General features: G+C 33.4%; 1 protein-coding gene across 1 annotated transcript in view; it reads right to left on the minus strand.

Annotated features, from left to right (window-relative positions):
• LOC131847596 (cell adhesion molecule Dscam2-like) overlaps positions 1-20,599 on the minus strand; it is a 107,460-nt gene that overhangs the window by 876 nt on the left and 85,985 nt on the right. Inside the window, exons 18-36 of the mRNA XM_059197195.1 lie at positions 18,977-19,121; positions 18,223-18,371; positions 17,391-17,601; positions 16,784-16,979; positions 16,128-16,294; positions 15,423-15,505; positions 14,451-14,588; positions 13,650-13,853; positions 13,447-13,576; positions 13,101-13,285; positions 12,237-12,416; positions 6,158-6,346; positions 5,548-5,775; positions 4,946-5,157; positions 3,013-3,127; positions 2,318-2,486; positions 1,628-1,776; positions 750-911; positions 234-341 (exon numbers count right to left, since the gene is read on the minus strand). Coding sequence (XP_059053178.1) covers positions 234-341; positions 750-911; positions 1,628-1,776; positions 2,318-2,486; positions 3,013-3,127; positions 4,946-5,157; positions 5,548-5,775; positions 6,158-6,346; positions 12,237-12,416; positions 13,101-13,285; positions 13,447-13,576; positions 13,650-13,853; positions 14,451-14,588; positions 15,423-15,505; positions 16,128-16,294; positions 16,784-16,979; positions 17,391-17,601; positions 18,223-18,371; positions 18,977-19,121 — 3,120 coding nt within the window. The remainder of the gene's footprint in view (positions 1-233; positions 342-749; positions 912-1,627; positions 1,777-2,317; positions 2,487-3,012; positions 3,128-4,945; positions 5,158-5,547; positions 5,776-6,157; positions 6,347-12,236; positions 12,417-13,100; positions 13,286-13,446; positions 13,577-13,649; positions 13,854-14,450; positions 14,589-15,422; positions 15,506-16,127; positions 16,295-16,783; positions 16,980-17,390; positions 17,602-18,222; positions 18,372-18,976; positions 19,122-20,599) is intronic.

The raw sequence follows: 20,599 nt of genomic DNA on the forward strand, positions 1-20,599 counted from the left end.
GACAGTATCACAACACGTCATCACGTAACATCTGAGATACGCTCGTCTATTACCATTTGTAAGGACAAAGTATTATCACTCCGAACCCAGTAATTTCACTGACATATTTCAACCTATTTCATACAACTTACCAGACAGCTTATAATACAAGTTAGATAGGGAGACTATTTTAACAAACTTTACAATGATATACAATGACGTAAGTAAAATAATCGTGTAATTTAATACGATACCATGATGTGATAGAGGTACGCAGTAGGATGTTCCCGCGCAGTGTCGTGGGCGCACCTTCTCGTACCGGCTGAGCTGCTGCAGTTCACAGTCGGAATGGTGCTTTTCCACTGTTACCGTAAAATGAATAGATTTTTATACATATTACAGCAGTGGTTTCAGTTAAAAAAGTAGGAGCATACGGGCAAAGGTTCATACTTTGTGAGTTCTATATGCATGAACATAACGATTTCTGTAACGATAAATTTATAATTATTATGGGAATAATAGATAAGAACAAATGAGAATAAATTCTGAAGCAGCAATTTACTAGACGGGCAGTGTATGGTACCTCATCTTTTACTTTGAAATAATTAGTAAGCTCCAGAATACTAATATATAATATCCAGTCACTAGGTTATTTTTCTTAAATAAGTGATTAGCATATGGTCACGTTTACGATTCAGTATTAACGATTTCACATGTGCTATTTCTTAAATAGTTCTAAGGTTCTGTATACCGTCTCTTACTACTCTTACCGTCTCTATCACGGTGTCGCTGAGGATGTTTCCTACAAGGGCGGTGCGGTGGTGCATCGTTGTCGCGATGCCCGAAGGTACGGAACTGCAAGGTGTGGTCGAGAGTGGCGGCGGTCTCCCCGCCCACCGCGAACGTTGCGTACGGACTTATCTCGTATACGTCTGATAGAGCAATGTTATAGTTTGGTGGTCTGTGTGTAGTCTTACAATGATGTGGACACGACTTTGTATAGAGCCAGAGTCGTAAAAGGGATGCCAAAGCGAAAGTCTAAAAGGCTAATCATGAAATTGAACGTTCGCCAAGAAACGGAGTGGAAATATAATAATATTTTTTTAACTGTACATACTAAATCAGTCATGTGACCGTGCAGATTAAAAAACTATTTAAAGAGTTATATATAGAGATATTCAGTTTCATGAATACTATCACTGGGCTTCAGCTTGGTCTGAATTTTAAGATCTATATAATATTTAACATATTATATAGGTTTGCGAATAACTACTAAAACATACACATTTTAAAACATGTATATGAACAGATAGAATCTGGGACATTAATATAGAAAGAAAAAAAAAATAGTATTTAAATAATTATGTTGATGTTATAAATATATACAAGATTACAAAACACAGAAAGAATTGACATAAAATATACAAATAAATAAGCAATAGATTAAATAAAAATTATTCGTATGTTGCAATAAATAACGTTGCATCGTCAAATACAATCTTTACAAATTAGTCTGATACTAAAATGACAGTGAGATCATACGATTAAAATAAATATCATATTCTAAAATTAGGAATGATATCGTGTAAAATACAGAATATTTCATTAAATTGAATACTTCGTCATTCTGTATAAAAATGTTACTTACCTGATGCCGGCGATAGTTTGTCATGTTTGTAATCGTGTTGGCAGTTCCTTATGTTCTGCTGTTCGGGGCAAACTGACTTGTCAGTGCTGGCGACGGAATGACTGCAGCGTCGGGTCTCTTCATCTTGCTGAGTACACGGGAACAGCATGCTAGGGTATAAAGAATCGAAAGGTCACTATCAATTAAAAGAATGAAAGTAAAAAGTAAAAATATTCCATTAATGAATTAGATCCTAGTGGACATTCACTAGGATCTAATTCATTAATGGAATATTTTAACTCTCAAATGTATTTTGTGATGATATTTAGTAAATATTAAACGTAATAAGTATGGTAAGCTTTAGGTCCATAATGGTAGTACATGATTAGTATCACAGTGGTTAACTTAATGAAATTTTGAGTGTTATGATTACACGCTGCGTGATAGTTGTATTCATACATATTGTATACATAAATTACACTAATGTATTGTAATGTTTTGCTTATATAAACAAATTCAGCCTGAGTTCCAAAAATAGTTGTAAAGCCGGTTGCTTTGTAAGCAATTTTCAATGGAAATGAAAGTATAAGACTAGCAAGGCAGTACTGGTTTTAAAGAATTCACATGTTTGTAGGTGATCGTTCCCACTTTTCATTAAGCGAATCATTTCCTTTTTCGCCATTCCAACTAGATAAAAAAAAATATATTTACCTCCGTTTAGCCAGTAACACAAGTATCAATGCGGTGACAGCGATGGCAGCGAGGGCGGCAAAAGCCACCGACACCGCGCCTAGCACATGGTCGGCTTCCACATTACTCCCAGTTGTGATCACCGGCCCACTCTCCCCGGAATGAAAAGCTACCGGTCTTCGGAGACGTTCTGTTTGAATACCAGTCAAATTTACCGATTTAGTGTACCGGCTGAAATTACTAGATGATCTCAAAAAATAGACAGCATTTCGAAATTTCATTAACAACGTATAATCGAAAATTATAATATGTCCACTGAATCCGAGATACGGATATAAACAACGAATAACATTATGCAAAATGGTTTGTAACATCTGAAATGTATAACTGGGCAGAACTGGCTAAACACTTACTTTTTTCAAATACAAATATTATTTCTGATAACTAAACAATTGTTATTTCTAAGTGTAAGATAAATTAATAAATAAATATTAATAGTAGTCAGATCACTACTATGTAGATACATTACGTATCGCTGCACTTCTGGAAGATAGACTGGTGCACTGCTTTGAATCCGCCATTTGTATATTAAGGAAATAGTAAGACGAAATGCAAAATAAATGACAATAATAAATATATTATTCTACTTAGAGGAAATAGGGATGGACTGGTAGTTAAAAATATTTACAGACAACTCTATATAATGATTTAAATACCTCCCGAGTGCGTTGTGGTTGCCGCATATAGAACAGCTTGATGACGTGCTGATTCCGTGGCAGTCCACAGACGGAGGCCGTACCAAGCTCCGGCAGTTAAACTTCCAATCACCACCTATGACACCAGAATTTGATTTATCACTTGTCTTCATACCAGCAGATCTATTTTCGATGCAAATTCTGATGTAATGACATTCTATTGCACCGTTTCGGTCCTTTTTATACTTCTATATTTAGTTTTTAATTAAATAATTAACTAACATTATTGTCGAGTTATTTAATTTAGTTTAGTTTAGTTTTAAAGATTATTAAAAAGTACATTAACGATAAAAATGTTTTTGTAGAAAAACTTAAAATTCATAGCGCTGATAATTTTATTTCATTGCATTAAGAATGAGTGCACAGCGGTTTCTATGTTGATAAAGGGCCTGTTACTTGTTATTGTGTAATTATTTATATATAAAAAAACGTCCATTCAAAAGTGCTTGTATTGTGTTCATTTGAATAAAGATGATATATATTCCTATTTAAAAAAATAGTACAAAACTGGATAGAATTGAAATCTATGTTAGGATTAGACTCCAGACTACATCTGCAAGTACTTTTAGTAGAGAGGAAAGTGCTATAAAGACTTTACATACTTCCCTTGCTATATCTATTATCATTACTCGTCTAATCTTACACGTGTCGCCACCAGACACACTTAACTTTTACCTCGGATCGAGTTGGAATTTTATTAAATACGTTTTTTATACTTATTATTATATATATATTACCCTCAATTTATTCGGAGTGTCATATGTACGTATGAATATCCTTCATTATTATTTTGTGTAAATTATAGCCTTTATTATATGACCGCTTTTTATTCTGTATAAAAAACTTAAAAGTTATTTTTTTTTTAATTTTTATCTAAATACCTTTTTTATAATAAATTTTCAATTTATGTTTATTCTTTTAATATTAATATATAAATGTATATAATTATAAGAAACCTATATCCGTGTTTGTGATATAGTTTCATTCAGTTGTTTAGGTTTGAAAAGTAACAAACCGACAGAAATATAAACAGACACAATTTCGTCTTTGCAATACATTACTTTTTTGATAATTCAGGTACATGGTATGAAACTCATCAACTGAATGTCTATGCAGTAGGTAGATAAAAAATGCAGCGGCAGTTTAATTTTGTTGTAACGTTAAAAATAAGGTAATATTAAAGTACATTTACATATTACCTTATATTTAACGTTACAACAAATGTCTTATTAAATTCATCATTCTATAGTGACAGTTTCCTACAGTATGTTGGAGTTAAAAGTTTTCTCTCCCACGATCCGGTTTTCAACACCACCCGTGACAAATTTCCTGTACAAAAAGTTTACAGGTGCCCAACAAACTTGTTGATTATTTGTACAAAAAAGTTATTTTATTCGTCCCCGTGGACCCGAATTCGAATGGAATTCTAATAAAGGTTTCAATTTACGCCTTGTTTTCGTCGGATTGGAATGTGGGAGGTATTCTTGTTCATTGGGATTGGCATTTTGGATAAATTAATTTCTAATGTACAACAGATGTATATGCTAAATGCGACGGTAGATTCATTACGTGTAGGTTAATTATATAAAAATATATTAACGATATTTAGCAATAGGTACTTGTAGAATAATCAATCTTTTTAGATGACTACAATTTGGCTTTTGTTTGCGTAAGCTATAGCATAGCATAGCTTTATAATTGGTCAATCAAAATATACTTTAATTTTTGCAGACACTACATACCGACCTACATGTAACCGACCTAAAAAAATCTTTCAAATGGTCGCTTATTTGTAAATCCTTAACAAAAAGTTGTCGTAATATTGTTTTATTTCACTGTAACTATTCCCTAACAATAAAATGAATGTATTATTAAGGACTGTTTTTTTACATACCTCTCGATGATGATGTAGAGATGTGAGATCAGCATCTCTCCAGGCCCCGGAGCCGCCAGCATCCACCCGTTTCCACTGCAATCTGACGAGTCGTGCTCCGCACCGAATCGCTCGACGAGCATCAACAGCCAGAGCGCTGCTGTTACTCCACACGGCCGCTTCAGCACCTTCCTCATTCTCGTCAACTTCCCCCCCACCTTCCCATACCAGCACTGTTACGACATTGATATTATTTGAGAAAATCAAGACCATGCGGCTCACGATTATACAATTTTATTATACGTACAGTTCCAGTGAATAAATACAGAATATACATAAACTAAACACTGTAGGTATATGGAAACTAAACACAAAAGCAGAAAAAAGTACAGCCAGTTTACATTGAAAAAATACTTCTATATAATTGCAATGGGCACTATGATCATATTTCGTGATTTATGAAAAACTGGCATTTTTATCGATCTATTTGGTTTACTCTAGATTACGTTTCAAAAGAACAACACAGAAATGAAATGTATTGAGATCAATAGTAATAGACTCCAGAGTAGATCTGCTGAACTAAAAATGTACTGGAGACAACAGAATAGTAGATATATACGCACCAGGAGGTTTCGTCTTGACTAGTAACGGCAGAGAAGGTGGAGAAGATCCAGCTAAAGAGTGCGCTATAGCTCTTACAGAGTATGTCACGCCACAGGACAGTGCTCTGAGCATTACGCTCACTACTTCTCCACCAGCTTCCAATCTCCGTTCTTCTTCTCCTCGAGTACTTGCTGGCTCGATGCCTTCACCGGAATCATCACGGACGCGAACCCACCAAATTGTGAAACCTTGTGGAATATCATGTTTTGTGTTTATCCCAATTTTACGAATGTTAATTTCTATGTATGTATAAATAAATATAATTTTAAAAGTTTTAAATGAGAGACTAGTCATTTTTGTAGGATATATTTTCATTGATCGAAATCGATAAGGTTTCCTATAGTGTGGGTTTTAATGATATTTTTGTATGAAAGAAATTACCTAGGTCCCTTCATAGATACCAATGACATAAATAGAAACTACGCAATACACATAAATCTATACTAATATGATAATTTTAAAAAGTTATCAAACATTTTGTTTGCGTTAGATACCAAACACAATTTCGCATTCATAATATTATTATGGATTAATATGAATCAAGAAAGAAGAAGAGGGAGGAAAACTTACCATGAGGCGGCGCAGCGGGATGATGCGTAGTACGCCATGTCAGTCGCGCTTCTTTATGTGTTGCGTGGTCCAAGGCGAGAGTGGGAGCGGACGGAGGTGTAGCACACTCTACGCGGTACGTTACTTCCTCAGAACCGAATGCATTGCGAGCGGTGCACGTATAGTTACCACTCGTCGATGCGTCCACCTCTGGTTTTTAATAATTTCATTATGTTAAATAATCCTTACTGTATTATAATGTGAAACAAATTGTTTGGGAGTATCCTTGTTGATCTCAGATAATCGATAGCATTTAGGTATTGTTCACGCCAAAAACACTCTATTAGCAACACTATGCAACATTTATAATTATTGCTAAGAAGATATTTTAGGCGCTTCGTAATTTATAATCTATGTAATATAAAATTTTAATTCTTCATCAAATACACGTCCCGTCAACATTAATTTATGGCATTATTATTTTAAAATACATCAACAAATCAATAATTCCTACATTTGGTCCTGGATACGAGCCGGATGTACAGAAATCAAGGATTTTCAATGTGATAATATTAATTCATTGGAATTATTGCGTAATTACGACATTGATGTGAAGACCGGCCGGAGTTTTGGCGGAAAAGAAAAATGGTGTGTCATGTCTAGATTAATTCATTAAAATAAACCCAGCACTCTTAAAGGTAATATTGTTACATTAATAATAAAGCAATTATAAGGTTAGTGATTTATATTTTTTGTAATTTATTACGCATAATATAGCCTATACATTGCATTGTGAATAATTTGTTCATTCAAGTTAGTATTGTACCTACCTATGGTGTGGTATCGTTAGCGGATAGCTGCATTATATTATTAACTTGACTTATTAATTGTGAACATTTATTTAGTTATTCACGTTATTTCAATAGAACTTTAAATAATTAACAATTTTATTACTTATTTTCGTATAATATTCTATTGGGAAGTGCTATTATCTAGACAAATAAATAAGAATCACAGTGTTACCGTATGTGTTATATATGTAAATAAATATCGTAATTTGTGTTACATAATAGACGGTATAGGTTGATAGTTTAATGATACAATATTTTGTTAAACAATACTTATTTCTTTATTGATAAATAGCAAATTATAATTGTACTTGTACATCTTGTAACATAATAATAATAATTTTATATAGTCATACGCTGTAAATTAAAATATTTTCCTACTTAATTCTATTCCTATTATAAATAAATGCGTATGTATATACTACAAATATCCAATTATATACGTATAAAATATAGGACATATATTATTAATATTTAATTCAAGGATTAATAAGCAATGTTTTAACGTTGTATTTACTATCTATAAATTTGTACGTTGTACCTACCTACCATTTTGTATGGTTATAAAGAATTTAGGTACTGATTTTCTTACGCATTTATAGTAACAACTGTTTCTGGTTTGTGATATGTCCAGAAATAATTAGTAAGGAATATTGTAAGTTTTTGTTTATAGATATTAGGTTTGGCATTATATAAATTCTAAGTGACAACGTTTGCTTCTCAAAATGGCCCATGTCGAACAAATTAAAGAATTAAATAGAAAAAGAGGTAGTTTTAAGGGTCAAGTTACTTGTTTTGTCAATTATTATAACGGTTTAAAAAAGCCTTTGTCGTCTGCGGATGCTAAGGAGTTGCAGTTGCGTTTGGGTAGACTTGAGTCATTGTATGACCGTTTTGACGAGGTACAGTTACATCTTGAGTGTATCGCTGAAGACGTTGATGCGCAGTTTGTCGCTCGCGAGGAATTTAATTCCCATTATTACAAAGCATTAGCGAATGGACAAGAATTGCTGTGTTCGTCTAATGAAGTACAGTCTTTGGGTGATAAAAGCATGGTTAGTAATCGTCAACAGCTCGTTAAGCTCCCTGCTATACATCTTCCCAAATTTAGCGGCTCGTATGATAATTGGCTTGAATTCCGCGATTCCTTCACTAGCCTTATTCATTCGAATGACGACATTGATGATATCAATAAATATCATTATTTACGGGCCTCTTTAGAGTCGTCAGCTGCCGTGGTAATACAATCCATTGAGTTTTCTGCTACTAATTATTCTATAGCATGGAAAACGTTATGTGAAAGGTTTGACAATAAAAGGTTGCTAATACAAAATCATGTCACTGCATTATTCAATATAGAAAATATAACAAAAGAGTCATCTGTAACATTAAAGCGTTTAATTGATCAAATAAAAAAGAACTTACGTTCATTAGAGGCTCTAGGTGAACCTGTTACATATTGGGACACATTATTAATATATATTGTAACTAAGAAATTAGATCAAAAGACTTATAGGGAGTGGGAAGAGTATAAAGGTCGCTTAGATGAGGGGAACTCTAATAATTTTAATGATTTCTTAAGGTTCTTACGTAATCGGGCAGACTTATTAGAAACTTTAGAACTTTCCCACAATACACCCTTAAAATCTATTCCTAAGTTTAAGACTCTGGTCTCAATCCCACATAGTACTAAGTCTGATTTTGACTCTAGTAATGTATGCCCAAAATGTGAAGGAGATCATACATTAGCTACTTGTTCTCAATTTCTTGCACTAAGTAATGAAGACAGACTTAGACTATTGTCTTCCTTTAAGATCTGTTTCAATTGTCTCAAATCAGGTCATTTCGCAAATCAATGCAGAAAGCCTGGTTGTAAAATATGTAAACGCCGTCATAATAGTCTTATACATGTGACTGATTTTCGATCTATTTATAATAACAACCAAACCGTTAATGCCATTCAACCTGATACAGTTAATTATCATCTACATCAACATCATTAAATGCAGGACACACTTTGTCTGCAAATGTGATTTCATCGAAAGAATTCGATGTGCTGTTGTCAACGGCATTAGTTAAATTATATGATAATAATAATAAGGAACATGTCGTACGAGCAGTTTTAGATAGTGGGAGCACATCTTGTATAATGACTGAAAGTTTATGTGCACAATTAAACTTAAATTCTCACCAAGTTGATAAATCTATATTAGGAATTAACAACGTGATTTCACACGTAGGTAAAACTTGTCGTGTTAGCATGAGATCTTTAAATGACAAATATGATTTCGACTTTAATTGCTTTGTTTTACCATCAATTACTAATAATATGCCCAACCATGAGATTGATATTAGTAAATTTAAAATTCCTTCTAATATCTGTTTAGCTGATCCTACGTTTTATAAACCTGCTGCTATTGATTTATTGTTAGGTGCTGATCTCTTTTGGGATTTGTTAGGATCACACAGAATAAAGTTAGGTGACAATAAACCTATACTCTGTGAAACAAAGTTAGGATATATCATCTCTGGGTCAGTTCCTGTTAGTCATATCTCCTTATTATCTAATAATATTAGGTGTAATTCGAATAGAGTTTTAAATGTATGTACACCTGACCACTTCCAAGATAGTGGAATAAAGTTAAAGAGATTTTTGCAATTAAAGGAAATTAATACTCAGTTATCACCCGTTCATTCACGAAAGAACAACAAGAAGTTATGTGAAAATTATTTTGTCCACAATACTTCACTTCTTAATAACAGACGTGTTTCCGTTCGTATTCCATTAAAAGTTAATCTATGTTTATTCTTTTTGCAGCGTAGTTTAAAATATAATCCTAATTTGTATTCCAAACTTATATTAAATAATACAATTAATATATATTATATTATACATGTAAGTAGTTATGTCACATATCTGAATGTCATGAAACTGATTTAAATGATATGTTTTATATCACACTGCACTACAGAATTCGATGTGATCAAAGTACGAATACAAAATTTGGAGTGATCTTTAATGGAAATTGCCCCTGATTATCAGGAGTTTCATTTAATGACCGGCAATTGGTCGATTTGACAGTTTCAGTTAGCTTACTGTCTATATTACATACTTCTTTTGATTTAAGTAAAAGTTCAACCAACAAATTATTAGATCTCAGTTGGTCGACAAATTTAGATAAACTCTTTTTTCTAGTAGGTCAGATTCAACCAAAATATACTATTAAGCATGCTCTACTGTCAAGCATTGCACATTATTTAACCCACTAAGTTTTGTACGTATGATAATTGTACTCTAGGTTGTTGTTACAAAAATATAATACGATGAACCTTTGACCGCAGAGTTTATAAAAGATATTATTAGAATAATCATACGTAATTCTTCATTTATTAGTTCTTCCTTTGTAATTATATTTTATAGATTTTTAACGTTCTTCCAATTATTCGCGGATTATCCAAACCGTAGCTTATGTATTACAATGGATTGATTATTTTAGAAAACAAACCATAGTTTTATTTTTACCTGCGTAATAATTGAGAAGGGTATATGGTAAGGTAAGGTAAGGGTAATGCTTATATAATGTCAGGAGGAATCATCATCACAATAAAATATATCCAGTTCATTACAGTCCACTCATTATTTTACTAAATTATTATTTAATTTTGAGCATCGTAAGTTGATACATGCTAGACGCCAGTTATTTCTCGCGTTCACTAGGGAACCTACTGGTCTTTAGATTATCAGATTTGGCTAGAGCTTACTATCTGCTAAGTGTTCAATGTAACTAAATGGCAGGGAAAATTGTGATCCTGTTTATTGCCACTATAGTGAGTTCTTCCTGGTAGGTTTCCATTTAAAAAGTAAACGTATATTATGCAGGTCTTATCACGTGTCAAGGTCGAGGATGTAGGTTTGTGAAGGTGTACATTGTCATTTTCGTATATTTAGCACAAAGGCTATCCAATTAAAATTAGTAGGGGACTTAACGAGCCATTTTCTTTATATGCGTTGCATTAGTTATCGTTTGGAGGACAGCCTCTTAATATATACTCAAATAACGGTAACTCATTTTTTCGGTAATTCAATGATATATTCAGTTTCTCAAAGCGCAACTGTGACTCGTAAATGAAAGTACAGCTAATGATGGCATAACATTTTATTGTTTTCGGGTTATAGTCCTCATATGGGTGGTGTTTGGGAAGCTAGCGTTCAACCACTAATATTTTATTTGCAAAGAGTGTTGGGCCATTGTACGTACGTTAAGTTAAACACCATTTTAACTCAAAATCAAGCCTTTGTACACTCCCGACCGTTGACTGCGCTCTCATCCGAATCTGCAGATTACACTCCATTCACGCCAAGTCACTTGATTATTAGAAGACCTCTTACTTGTTTACCACTGTCAGATTATCAAGACCGTTGTACCAATCTGTCACGGTACCAATAGCTAGAACAACTTTATCATTAAAATGTTTGGTAAAGATGTAGCAAGTGGTACTGCTGAGTTGCGGTAACAAGTAAAATGGCGATCATACATCATACAAGTGAATAATTTCAAGCTGTACATTGGTCGTGGTAAAAGACGATTAAATGCCACTGATTAAATGAAGATTAAGATGGATGGATCAGCGTTGCGCCTAGTATCCGACGGCATTGCAAGTGTTGCAGAAAACCACAGATCTATTGGCATTATTTGGCGCTCATTCAGCAGTCCGTTACCTGTTTCCTCAGAGTTTGGGTGAAACAAAGTTTCACCGCCCGGGGGCATGTTCACGCCAGAAACACTCTATTAGCAATACTATGCAACATTTATAATTATTGCTAAGAAGATATTTTAGGCGCTTCGTAATTTATAATCTATGTAAATATTAATTTTCATTCTTCATCAAATACACGTCCCGTCAACATCAATTTATGGCATTATTATTTTAAAATACATCAACCAATCAATAATTCCTACAGGTATACTTAAAAAAATAACTGTTAACCAAAGTCTGCATGTTGGAGTGTAGGTAAAGGTTAACTATGGAATTTAGTGGCATTATAATATAATTTCTACTTATTGCAGAGTAAAATATGCCTGTGTTTATAAAATAATAAATCCTATTTTAAGTAATAAAATACAGTAACTAATCTTAGATACATTGTGGCAAATTTTTGTGGCAGAAGTCCGTAAACGGTAAAAATAATTGATGATAACTAACAAATTGACCTACGTGTATATACTACTGTAGTAGGAACTAAACCTTACCGTGTATAGCTAGATGTCCATGAGGTGTGAGGTGAGTTCGGGGATCATGAGTGACTGGTCGATCACCACGCAACCATCGAGCTCTCGGTGCTGGTTCTCCTCTCCAAACACATGCAAGCCGTAATGAATGTCCACATTGTACTCTCGCCCAAACGCCGAATGAGAGTAGTCGGGCTCCAGCTATGAAATCGAATAACATATATTTTTATCGAGAAATAAATATAGTATAATAAAATAATACAAAAGAATAGAAGTAAAAAAGGATTTTTAAAGTTATATCAGCGTGAAATTATTACATGTACATATTTTTTATGTCGTGACCAAATCACAGAATTGATCGGCTTATATGCTTATATGTGCTCATAATATAAAAATAGATCTCCAATAGAAATGAAAATAAACAAAATCAAATTCTAATATATTTCTCTGATAATTATTCTATTATTTGAATTCAGTGTAACGGAGAACGATTGTATTGTCGTATCGAGAATTAATTTGGTTCCCATCAACGAAACAATTAATTTCGAACTCATCAAGTGCAATAAATTCTGATGTCTGATTCATGTCATTTGTATTTTTAAATGCTTGACTATTATTAATTATTATATTATTAAACTAGCTGACCCGCGAAATATCGTCTACTCAACTCCGTTTTCGTAATATTTTTCATTGAAGCTCCACTCCTGTAGGTCGTAACGGGATATTATATAGCCTATAGGCTAACTCAATAATTGGGCATCTAGATGCTATAACCTTTCAATTCAAAGCAGTAGTTCCAGAAATCAGCGCGTTTAATCACAGAAACTCCTGATATTTATAATATTCCTATAGATCAATGCTGCGAATTAGTCTCGGCATATATACCTCTTTGCGTGGTTGTGGCTGGCTGTGGTGCCGACGGTTCTCCTTCGCCAGCTGCAGAGTGTGCGGCCACCCAAGCTTCATAAGTGGCACTTTCTGATAATGAACGTAATTCAGTAGATCCTCCTAGACCTACTGAAGGGTCTCCGTCTTCTGCTTGAACAGTTGTTGTTTGCGGTGGTCTGTCCCTAAAATATATTTTCTATAGAGACGTCCATCTAAAGTAACATTAAGGCCCAAACTAAGGAGAGCTTGCCCAAACTATGGGTACTAAATAACTGACATTACCTACCTAATATAAACATAAATTCAACTAAGTTCGTAGTTAATTTATTGAATGCTTACGAACCTGCCAAGTTCTCGATAGAAAATAGTATAATAGAGAATTGGTCCATTAGGTCGACTTGGAGGTAACCAACTAACTGCTAGAGATGTGACAGATGTCGCTACGACTTTCACTGCCGCTGGAGCACCAGGTACTGAAAATATATGTATAATGAAATAAATTGTTGTAATTAAAATATAAATATTAATGAAATTAACAAAATTTACCGTCTTGTTGTGTGGTACAATGTATAGGATGAGCGGGTACGCCGTCTCCTGCGGCAGTATAAGCTAAAGCTTGCATTGTATAGTTAGTGTGTGGTCTAAGTGCCAACAGTAAGGTCTCAACACCCGCTACACGCTTGACTTCCGCCCCCGCTCCTGTACTTGGGCCGCCGCCACCACGAACTTCCCACTCCAGCCAATCAGTCGCTGCCGACAAACAACTGCCATCACTCAGCTTGGAGTTGCGGACATAATATAATTTTAATCAATAAAAATATTGTAAGAGCTTGCAGATAAACGAACAAACTCATCTGATATATTAATAATTATTTAAATATATAAATTGTATATTATATAAAATAATGAATTGATTTTCTAAAGTATATTTTTATACAGAATGGTAAACAGATTTAGCTCTCATAATGGAAAGTTTTAACCTATATACCTGAACACACTGTGATGACAGCTATCAGACTAAGCTATCATAGAATGAACCTGAGATAAAAACACGTTAACGTTGCCTATCTCAGGGATAATTGGACTCAATAACCAGAGAGACTAATTGGAACCTCACAATTGATAATAAAAAAATGTATGTACTTATTTACAGGATAGATTACGCGTTTGTTTTTTTGGTCTTTGTAATTTCGTCCTTCTTTGTAGAAGGAAGTAGCGAGAGTATGTATGTAGGTATATGAATTTAGAATAGTTTTTACCAAATTCTCTCTAGATCCTTCCACAAAGAAGGATAGATATGGAGAGTAAATAATTAAATATAAGTTATGTTTATAATACTGAACTGACTGTGATCCGGTCGATACAGCAGCTTGTATCCGAGTAGTGCGCCGTGGTGCGCGTGCGCCGGCGGCGGTGACCACTCCACCTTGATACTCTGCGGAGACACCGCCCGGCACCGCACCGCCCGCGGTCCCTCCGACGGTACTACACTCGGGTGCAATGACACCGGTTACTATTACTAAGTACACTATGTTTGCTGAAGCGATTGTAGATGATTTTAATGGCATTATTTGCAAGCACAGTGCTACCCTGCTTTGTTGCTTACTCTATGTAACAGCATTTTGAGCGTGGTATCAGACCATTGAGACTCTTTGCTGCTTCAGAATAGCTCTTCATATGGAAAAATAAATATGCGCCGCAGAAGCGGTCGGGTTTCCGGGGTCAATGTCGCTATTGTATATGAAGAGTTATGCCTATTTGTTGTGTCATATTTATGTTTTCCTAATATGAGATTTAACAAATAATAACTAACATTATAGATAATAATCCGAATTAAACATTTCTATTATTATACGTCTAAAGTGTTCTTAGAACAGATTTTGTAATTGGAATAACAAACAGGCTGACGGTCCACCAAATGGAAAGTAGTTCGTCTATAGAAACGAACATGTGGTGATCGACACATCACGCATTAAGATATCTGAAGAGTCACGTACCATGTACCTTCGTTCCTTGTAATTTTACAGTTTCTACACGGATACCTTTGTATAAAATCCACCACAGAAAGTAAGTTTAAATTTGTGATATCACATTCAGTTAAGGCGTATGAGTATGTATGTAATCTATATAGTGATAAAACCATTTACAACAAAAACTAAAACATATTACCACATACTACAAATAAGAGAATATTACATACTACATATATACACATTTCCCAACTGCCAGTATTATACAAATGATGTAGATGTTCCTTCATGTAGTTAATACATATTACGAAAGATTGTAAGTAAAAACAACTTCCGTTTTGTTACTTACCACTTTCCTGTGTTAACGTATTGACAGGGGCCGTAGCAGGACCTGCACCGGCGCTATTGAAAGCTCTCACGCTTACTGAGTACCTAGCAATGGGATAACAGTAACATAAATATTGTTTATCACAGGATTACCGGAGGTATTTGAATCTATATGTTTCTTTTTCTGCTGTTATGTATAGCGCATATGAAGACTAGAAGAAGGAGATGATAGACGAGTTTAATAACAATTACCTGTATAGATTTAATGTCTTGTGTTCTATTGACTTCTAGTTTAATCTCATTAATCACCAGAATAACGCAAGCGACAAAATAACGCAAAATACGTAGTACCTAGTAGTTCGTAGTAATAATGATATAAAAAGGTATATAAAATGTGAAATGGAAATTACAACCTCTTGAAAAGTTTATAGTTATTCTAAAGTATGAAGAACTAGTTTTGCAGTTTTAAACTTTATCCCTCTTTTACAATTGTATACATCATATAAAGAAATGTTATTCTAATAATTTGATTCATTTCAAAAGACGGTTGTATAATATAGATAGATAGGCTTTGTATGTTTGTCTCAAAAGATTTTGGGACTTACACATGTTTTTTTGTTATAGAATATACCTTATTCTGAAGAAAGAAAATAAAGAAATAAATATGTACCTATAGTTAAAGCAATGTAGATACATCATCAAGAAATTTAATTTAACTGAAGTATACCTTGTATAATGTTCGAGTCCTTCAATGGTATACTTGTTGATTAGTCCCCGAACAGTTGCAAATTCCATGCCCACATTAGCGCCGCCCGCAAGCGAGCCATCCGCAGACGGCCACCACCATACTGTGTAACCCAGCAGTTCACCATTCCAGGACGACGATGGAGGTGCCTGTTAGGAAGTACAGATATATATGGCTATGCTTTTAAAACGAATTCCAAAACACCGGTCTTGGAATTGTAACATGACAATCTATACTAATGTTATATGTACAAAACTGTACAGTCAGTCTATTTGTTTTTTTAACTTTTCACAACTAAATAAGTTGGTAAAATAAGACATTATAAATTTCTAAATGCAAAAGTGAGTCTGTCTCTTTGTTACTCTGTCACAACCAAAAGCCAGAATTTAATATAAATATAGATTACATCACGAGAATGGCACAGAGTATTTTTATTTTTATCTAAATTATTTGGAACTGAAATAGAGGTTGAAAGTTTATGTGTATGAAATTGCAAATATTAACTGAATTTGACGTGGAGATAGATTGAAATACGAGGACGAACAAAGCATCTCATATCATATTTTATAAAAAATGAGTGAAGTCGCATGCAACAGCTACTAAAAATAAAGAAATATTTAGAACATTTTTTAAATCACCTGCCAAGCTAATTCAATAGTGGTAGGCCTTGGTGCGGAAGCACGGAGACTTATCGGCGCCCGGGCAGGGGGTTCATGTAGTGTCAATGCTAATACCGCTCTGGTATGTGTCGATGCGAACTGCGCAGTTACAGTCCTAGCTCGTACTAAGTAGGCAGTAGCAGGTTCCAACCCCGTTATAGTTGCTTCTTCAGCCCTAAATATTTAATACAGCTTATGTAATCTAATCAATGTAACTCTCAATAAAATAATAATAATGGACAAATCACTCACTCTTATGGAGATAAGATCCCAAAATAAGTTTAGTTTGTAGCTTGAGCTGTTGGATACTAAACTACTAATACAAATATTTATCTATACATTTTTTTTGTTTGTTAATATGTATATATAAATAAAAACGCAGAGATCAATAGAAAAAAATATATTCAATACAAATGCATGTATTGTGCGAGAATTATAAATAGTTTTTCATCATCGCGAAGTTTTCTGTCGGCCAGTTTAGGTTTCACTATTTTTTGTTTTACCTCCGGTTAGTCAACCACTAGGTTACAACACTGTAAATAAAACTATTAATAAAAAAAATATTATTATTAAAAAAATAACTTACTCTGAATAAGTATCTACAGTGTGAGTGGATACAGATACGTTCTGTGTATCAGCATCTCTCCAAGAATCAGGCGAGGTAGAGTCATGCCGACGGTATTGAACCACATAGCCCAATACAGGTGAATTACCATCGTATGGTCTACGCCACTGGAGACGCACAGATCTCGATGTGGTCTCCAGTACTCGAAAATTCGCGGGAGGCTCAGGTGGTTCTGTAAGATATAAATACTATTGTGCTCTAACATTTATTTTGAATACGTAAAAATGATTTAGCATCAGCATTAGCATTTATCATACCAATTTTTATTGTGTAAGGACAAGCAAATAAGCTAACAACCCACTTGCTGGTAGGAGGTAATTGTCGTTTATATACATGAACAGCATTATGAAAATTACGTCATCAAATGACACCGCGTCCACTAATGCGTTGCTATTAAGAGGATTAAGACGTTATGACCTACAATCGAAATTCAGCTTACAAAGCTAACTATTTCACTGCTGCAATAATTAATACTAAGGTATGCAGACAATTTTTTACAGTATACTTATAATACTTATATATATATATATATCCAAAACTATTCAGTACAGAGAGAGAGTAAAATGAAATGGGAACGGTAAATAAATGGAACATCCATCACCCAACGGTTCCCAGGTAAACCCATAGAAAACACTTAGTATAATAATAAGTGTAAATTTGTAGTAGGTAAAAATATTGGTAACAAATCCGGAAAACCATAAAAGTCCTATTAATAATAATATTTTTATTATCTAAAGAATATTTTATATAAATATTTTAGATAAAAAAACTTCGTATTTCAATAATGTCTTACCTTGGACAGCCAGATGTACGAAATGATCTGACCGGCCGTATGGGTTGGACGCCTGACATCGATATACGCCAGAGTCTCTTCTATCTGCCCGTTCTATGGCTAATTCACTTCTCAAGCCTTCAGCACTTCGTGTTTCTGATATGCTCATCCTAATGAAGAAATATTTATTAATAGATATACACCTATGTAACAAGTGAACACAACTAAGTTTTCATACATTAGGTACCTAACGTATATTCATCATATTATCTTTATTTTAGCCAATGACATGTCGTACAAACGTACATAAAAATACAAGTAAACGCAGTTATTAAATTCGTATATTTAATATTTGACAATCTTGGAAATCGGGTTATCAATAAAATAAATATATAAATACCTATCATTTGTATGTTTATTTTTAATTCAGTGTACTAGGAATTTACATACCTATTAATTTATTATTTTCAACAGTTTTTGTTTTATGAAATTAGAATGACAAAAATCTGACGACCCAACTGATGGTAAACGCTAACTGTAGCCTATATACATGAACAACACTTAATAATTCATGCATTGCAATTCCAGAGGGCTAAGATGTCATGCCCCTTATACTGTAATTTCACTGCGCTTGTCCTTAAAACCGAAAAACAGCGTACAAAGCAAGCTGCTTGGCGGCTCGAATAGATGAGACTGTCTAAACTTATTAATAAATTTGTCACAGTATAGATGTGTTATCATTACTATTATTATTTCTCTTGTAAGTTATACTTACCGGTAGTCAGACTTGGGTAACGCCCTCCCAGAGTGACTCCACGAGGTGGACAGTGGGCTGTCGCCTCTCGCAACACAAACGAGCCTGATTGTATCTCCCAGTTTCGCCGTCACATTCGCTGACGGCGTCTCGAACCGTGCTGGTTCTACAAAATGGATTCGAATTCTTGGCAACTTTCAGGACATCAGCATAAAATTATTTATTTATACTTATTTTAAGTTACATTTTCTCTTCTATTCGCAATATTTATGTTACATCATTTTTTAAAAATAAATTTATTGTTATAAATTATAGTAAAAGCTTTTGATATATTTCTTCAAAATATTTTGCTATATTAAATTGCGTTGTAAGTAAACTGCTTCGGTTTATCGCTATCCATTTTAATATTAAAAATGCGATATATGTCTGTCTGTATGTTATCTTATTATAACTGACTGGCATAATAAAATTTAACGTGAAAACATATTGTATTATGAGCTCGGATATAGGATACCATTCAAGTAAATAATAAAACAGACAAATTCGTGGGTACAGCATTAAAGTAAGATAGTTCTAAACTGTGAGATAGAGCTGTAAAATAAAGATCAAGATTCATAAATATCTAAATCTAAATCTTCATAAGTCTTTTGATTCGTTTATATTTAACCATTATTGACGGTTTTTACTATTATACTTACATATTATTGACATTACTCGATGTAATGTACCATCTGGGTCTTTAAATCGAGTATACCAGTATAACGTGATAATTATCGTGACTACCACCCAAAATAAAAAGTACACAATTATCATATTTTCATTAAAATACCAAAAGTCCTGTTACGTAATAACATAAAAATAACTGGCAATAAAATCTAAGAATAAATTAGAAAATAATAATTAACACATTTTTTAATCCTTGTATCTATAGAGAACTTTATAGGTATTATCTCGTTCCAAAGACGGTACCCGTGCACAGCTATTGCAGTTATTTGTTCAATGTGTTAACATAAATATATGTAAAATTATATAGTAATACATAGATTTAATTTTAAAAGTTATATCAAGTACTATACGAAATAGCAACTTTTAAATTTAGAATTTCTACTGTCACATCTTGGCATTTTAACGTGCTGACTTTACAAAATGTATTGCAGACTGAGATTGAAAATCTTACAATTTCTGTACACCCAGTTTAGAGTTTTATTCTGTACGTATATGATTGTAAATTGAAATTCTGACAGAGCTTAGAGCTCTTACCATGATCCGTGTTAACAGAAACCGTTTTAGGCATAGTAGATACCGAGTAAGTTTCTAAAACTTAATTATATTCCTGTCACAACTAATTGGATAAAATTGAATATAAAATATTTTTACAGTCTATTTTGTATTTTCTATTGCCATAAAGTTCTCAGTGTACAATAGACTTATCAGAAAGTTAATATTGTAATTAAAACACTGTTATCAAACATTACTGAAATTAATTATAACTTTGGTACCTAATATATACTGTAAATGTCATTGTAGTATATTTTTATAAATCCTACGCATAAAGTTTGATTTTATAATATACTATAATTAAATGAAAACTCTTTATTATTCTAATACCAGACATTAACTATCAAAATACATAAGTAAAATTCT

This window comes from Achroia grisella, unplaced genomic scaffold, assembly GCF_030625045.1.
Source record: "Achroia grisella isolate CSIRO2021 unplaced genomic scaffold, CSIRO_AGI_Agris_v1 utg540, whole genome shotgun sequence".
Lineage (NCBI taxonomy): Eukaryota > Metazoa > Arthropoda > Insecta > Lepidoptera > Pyralidae > Achroia > Achroia grisella.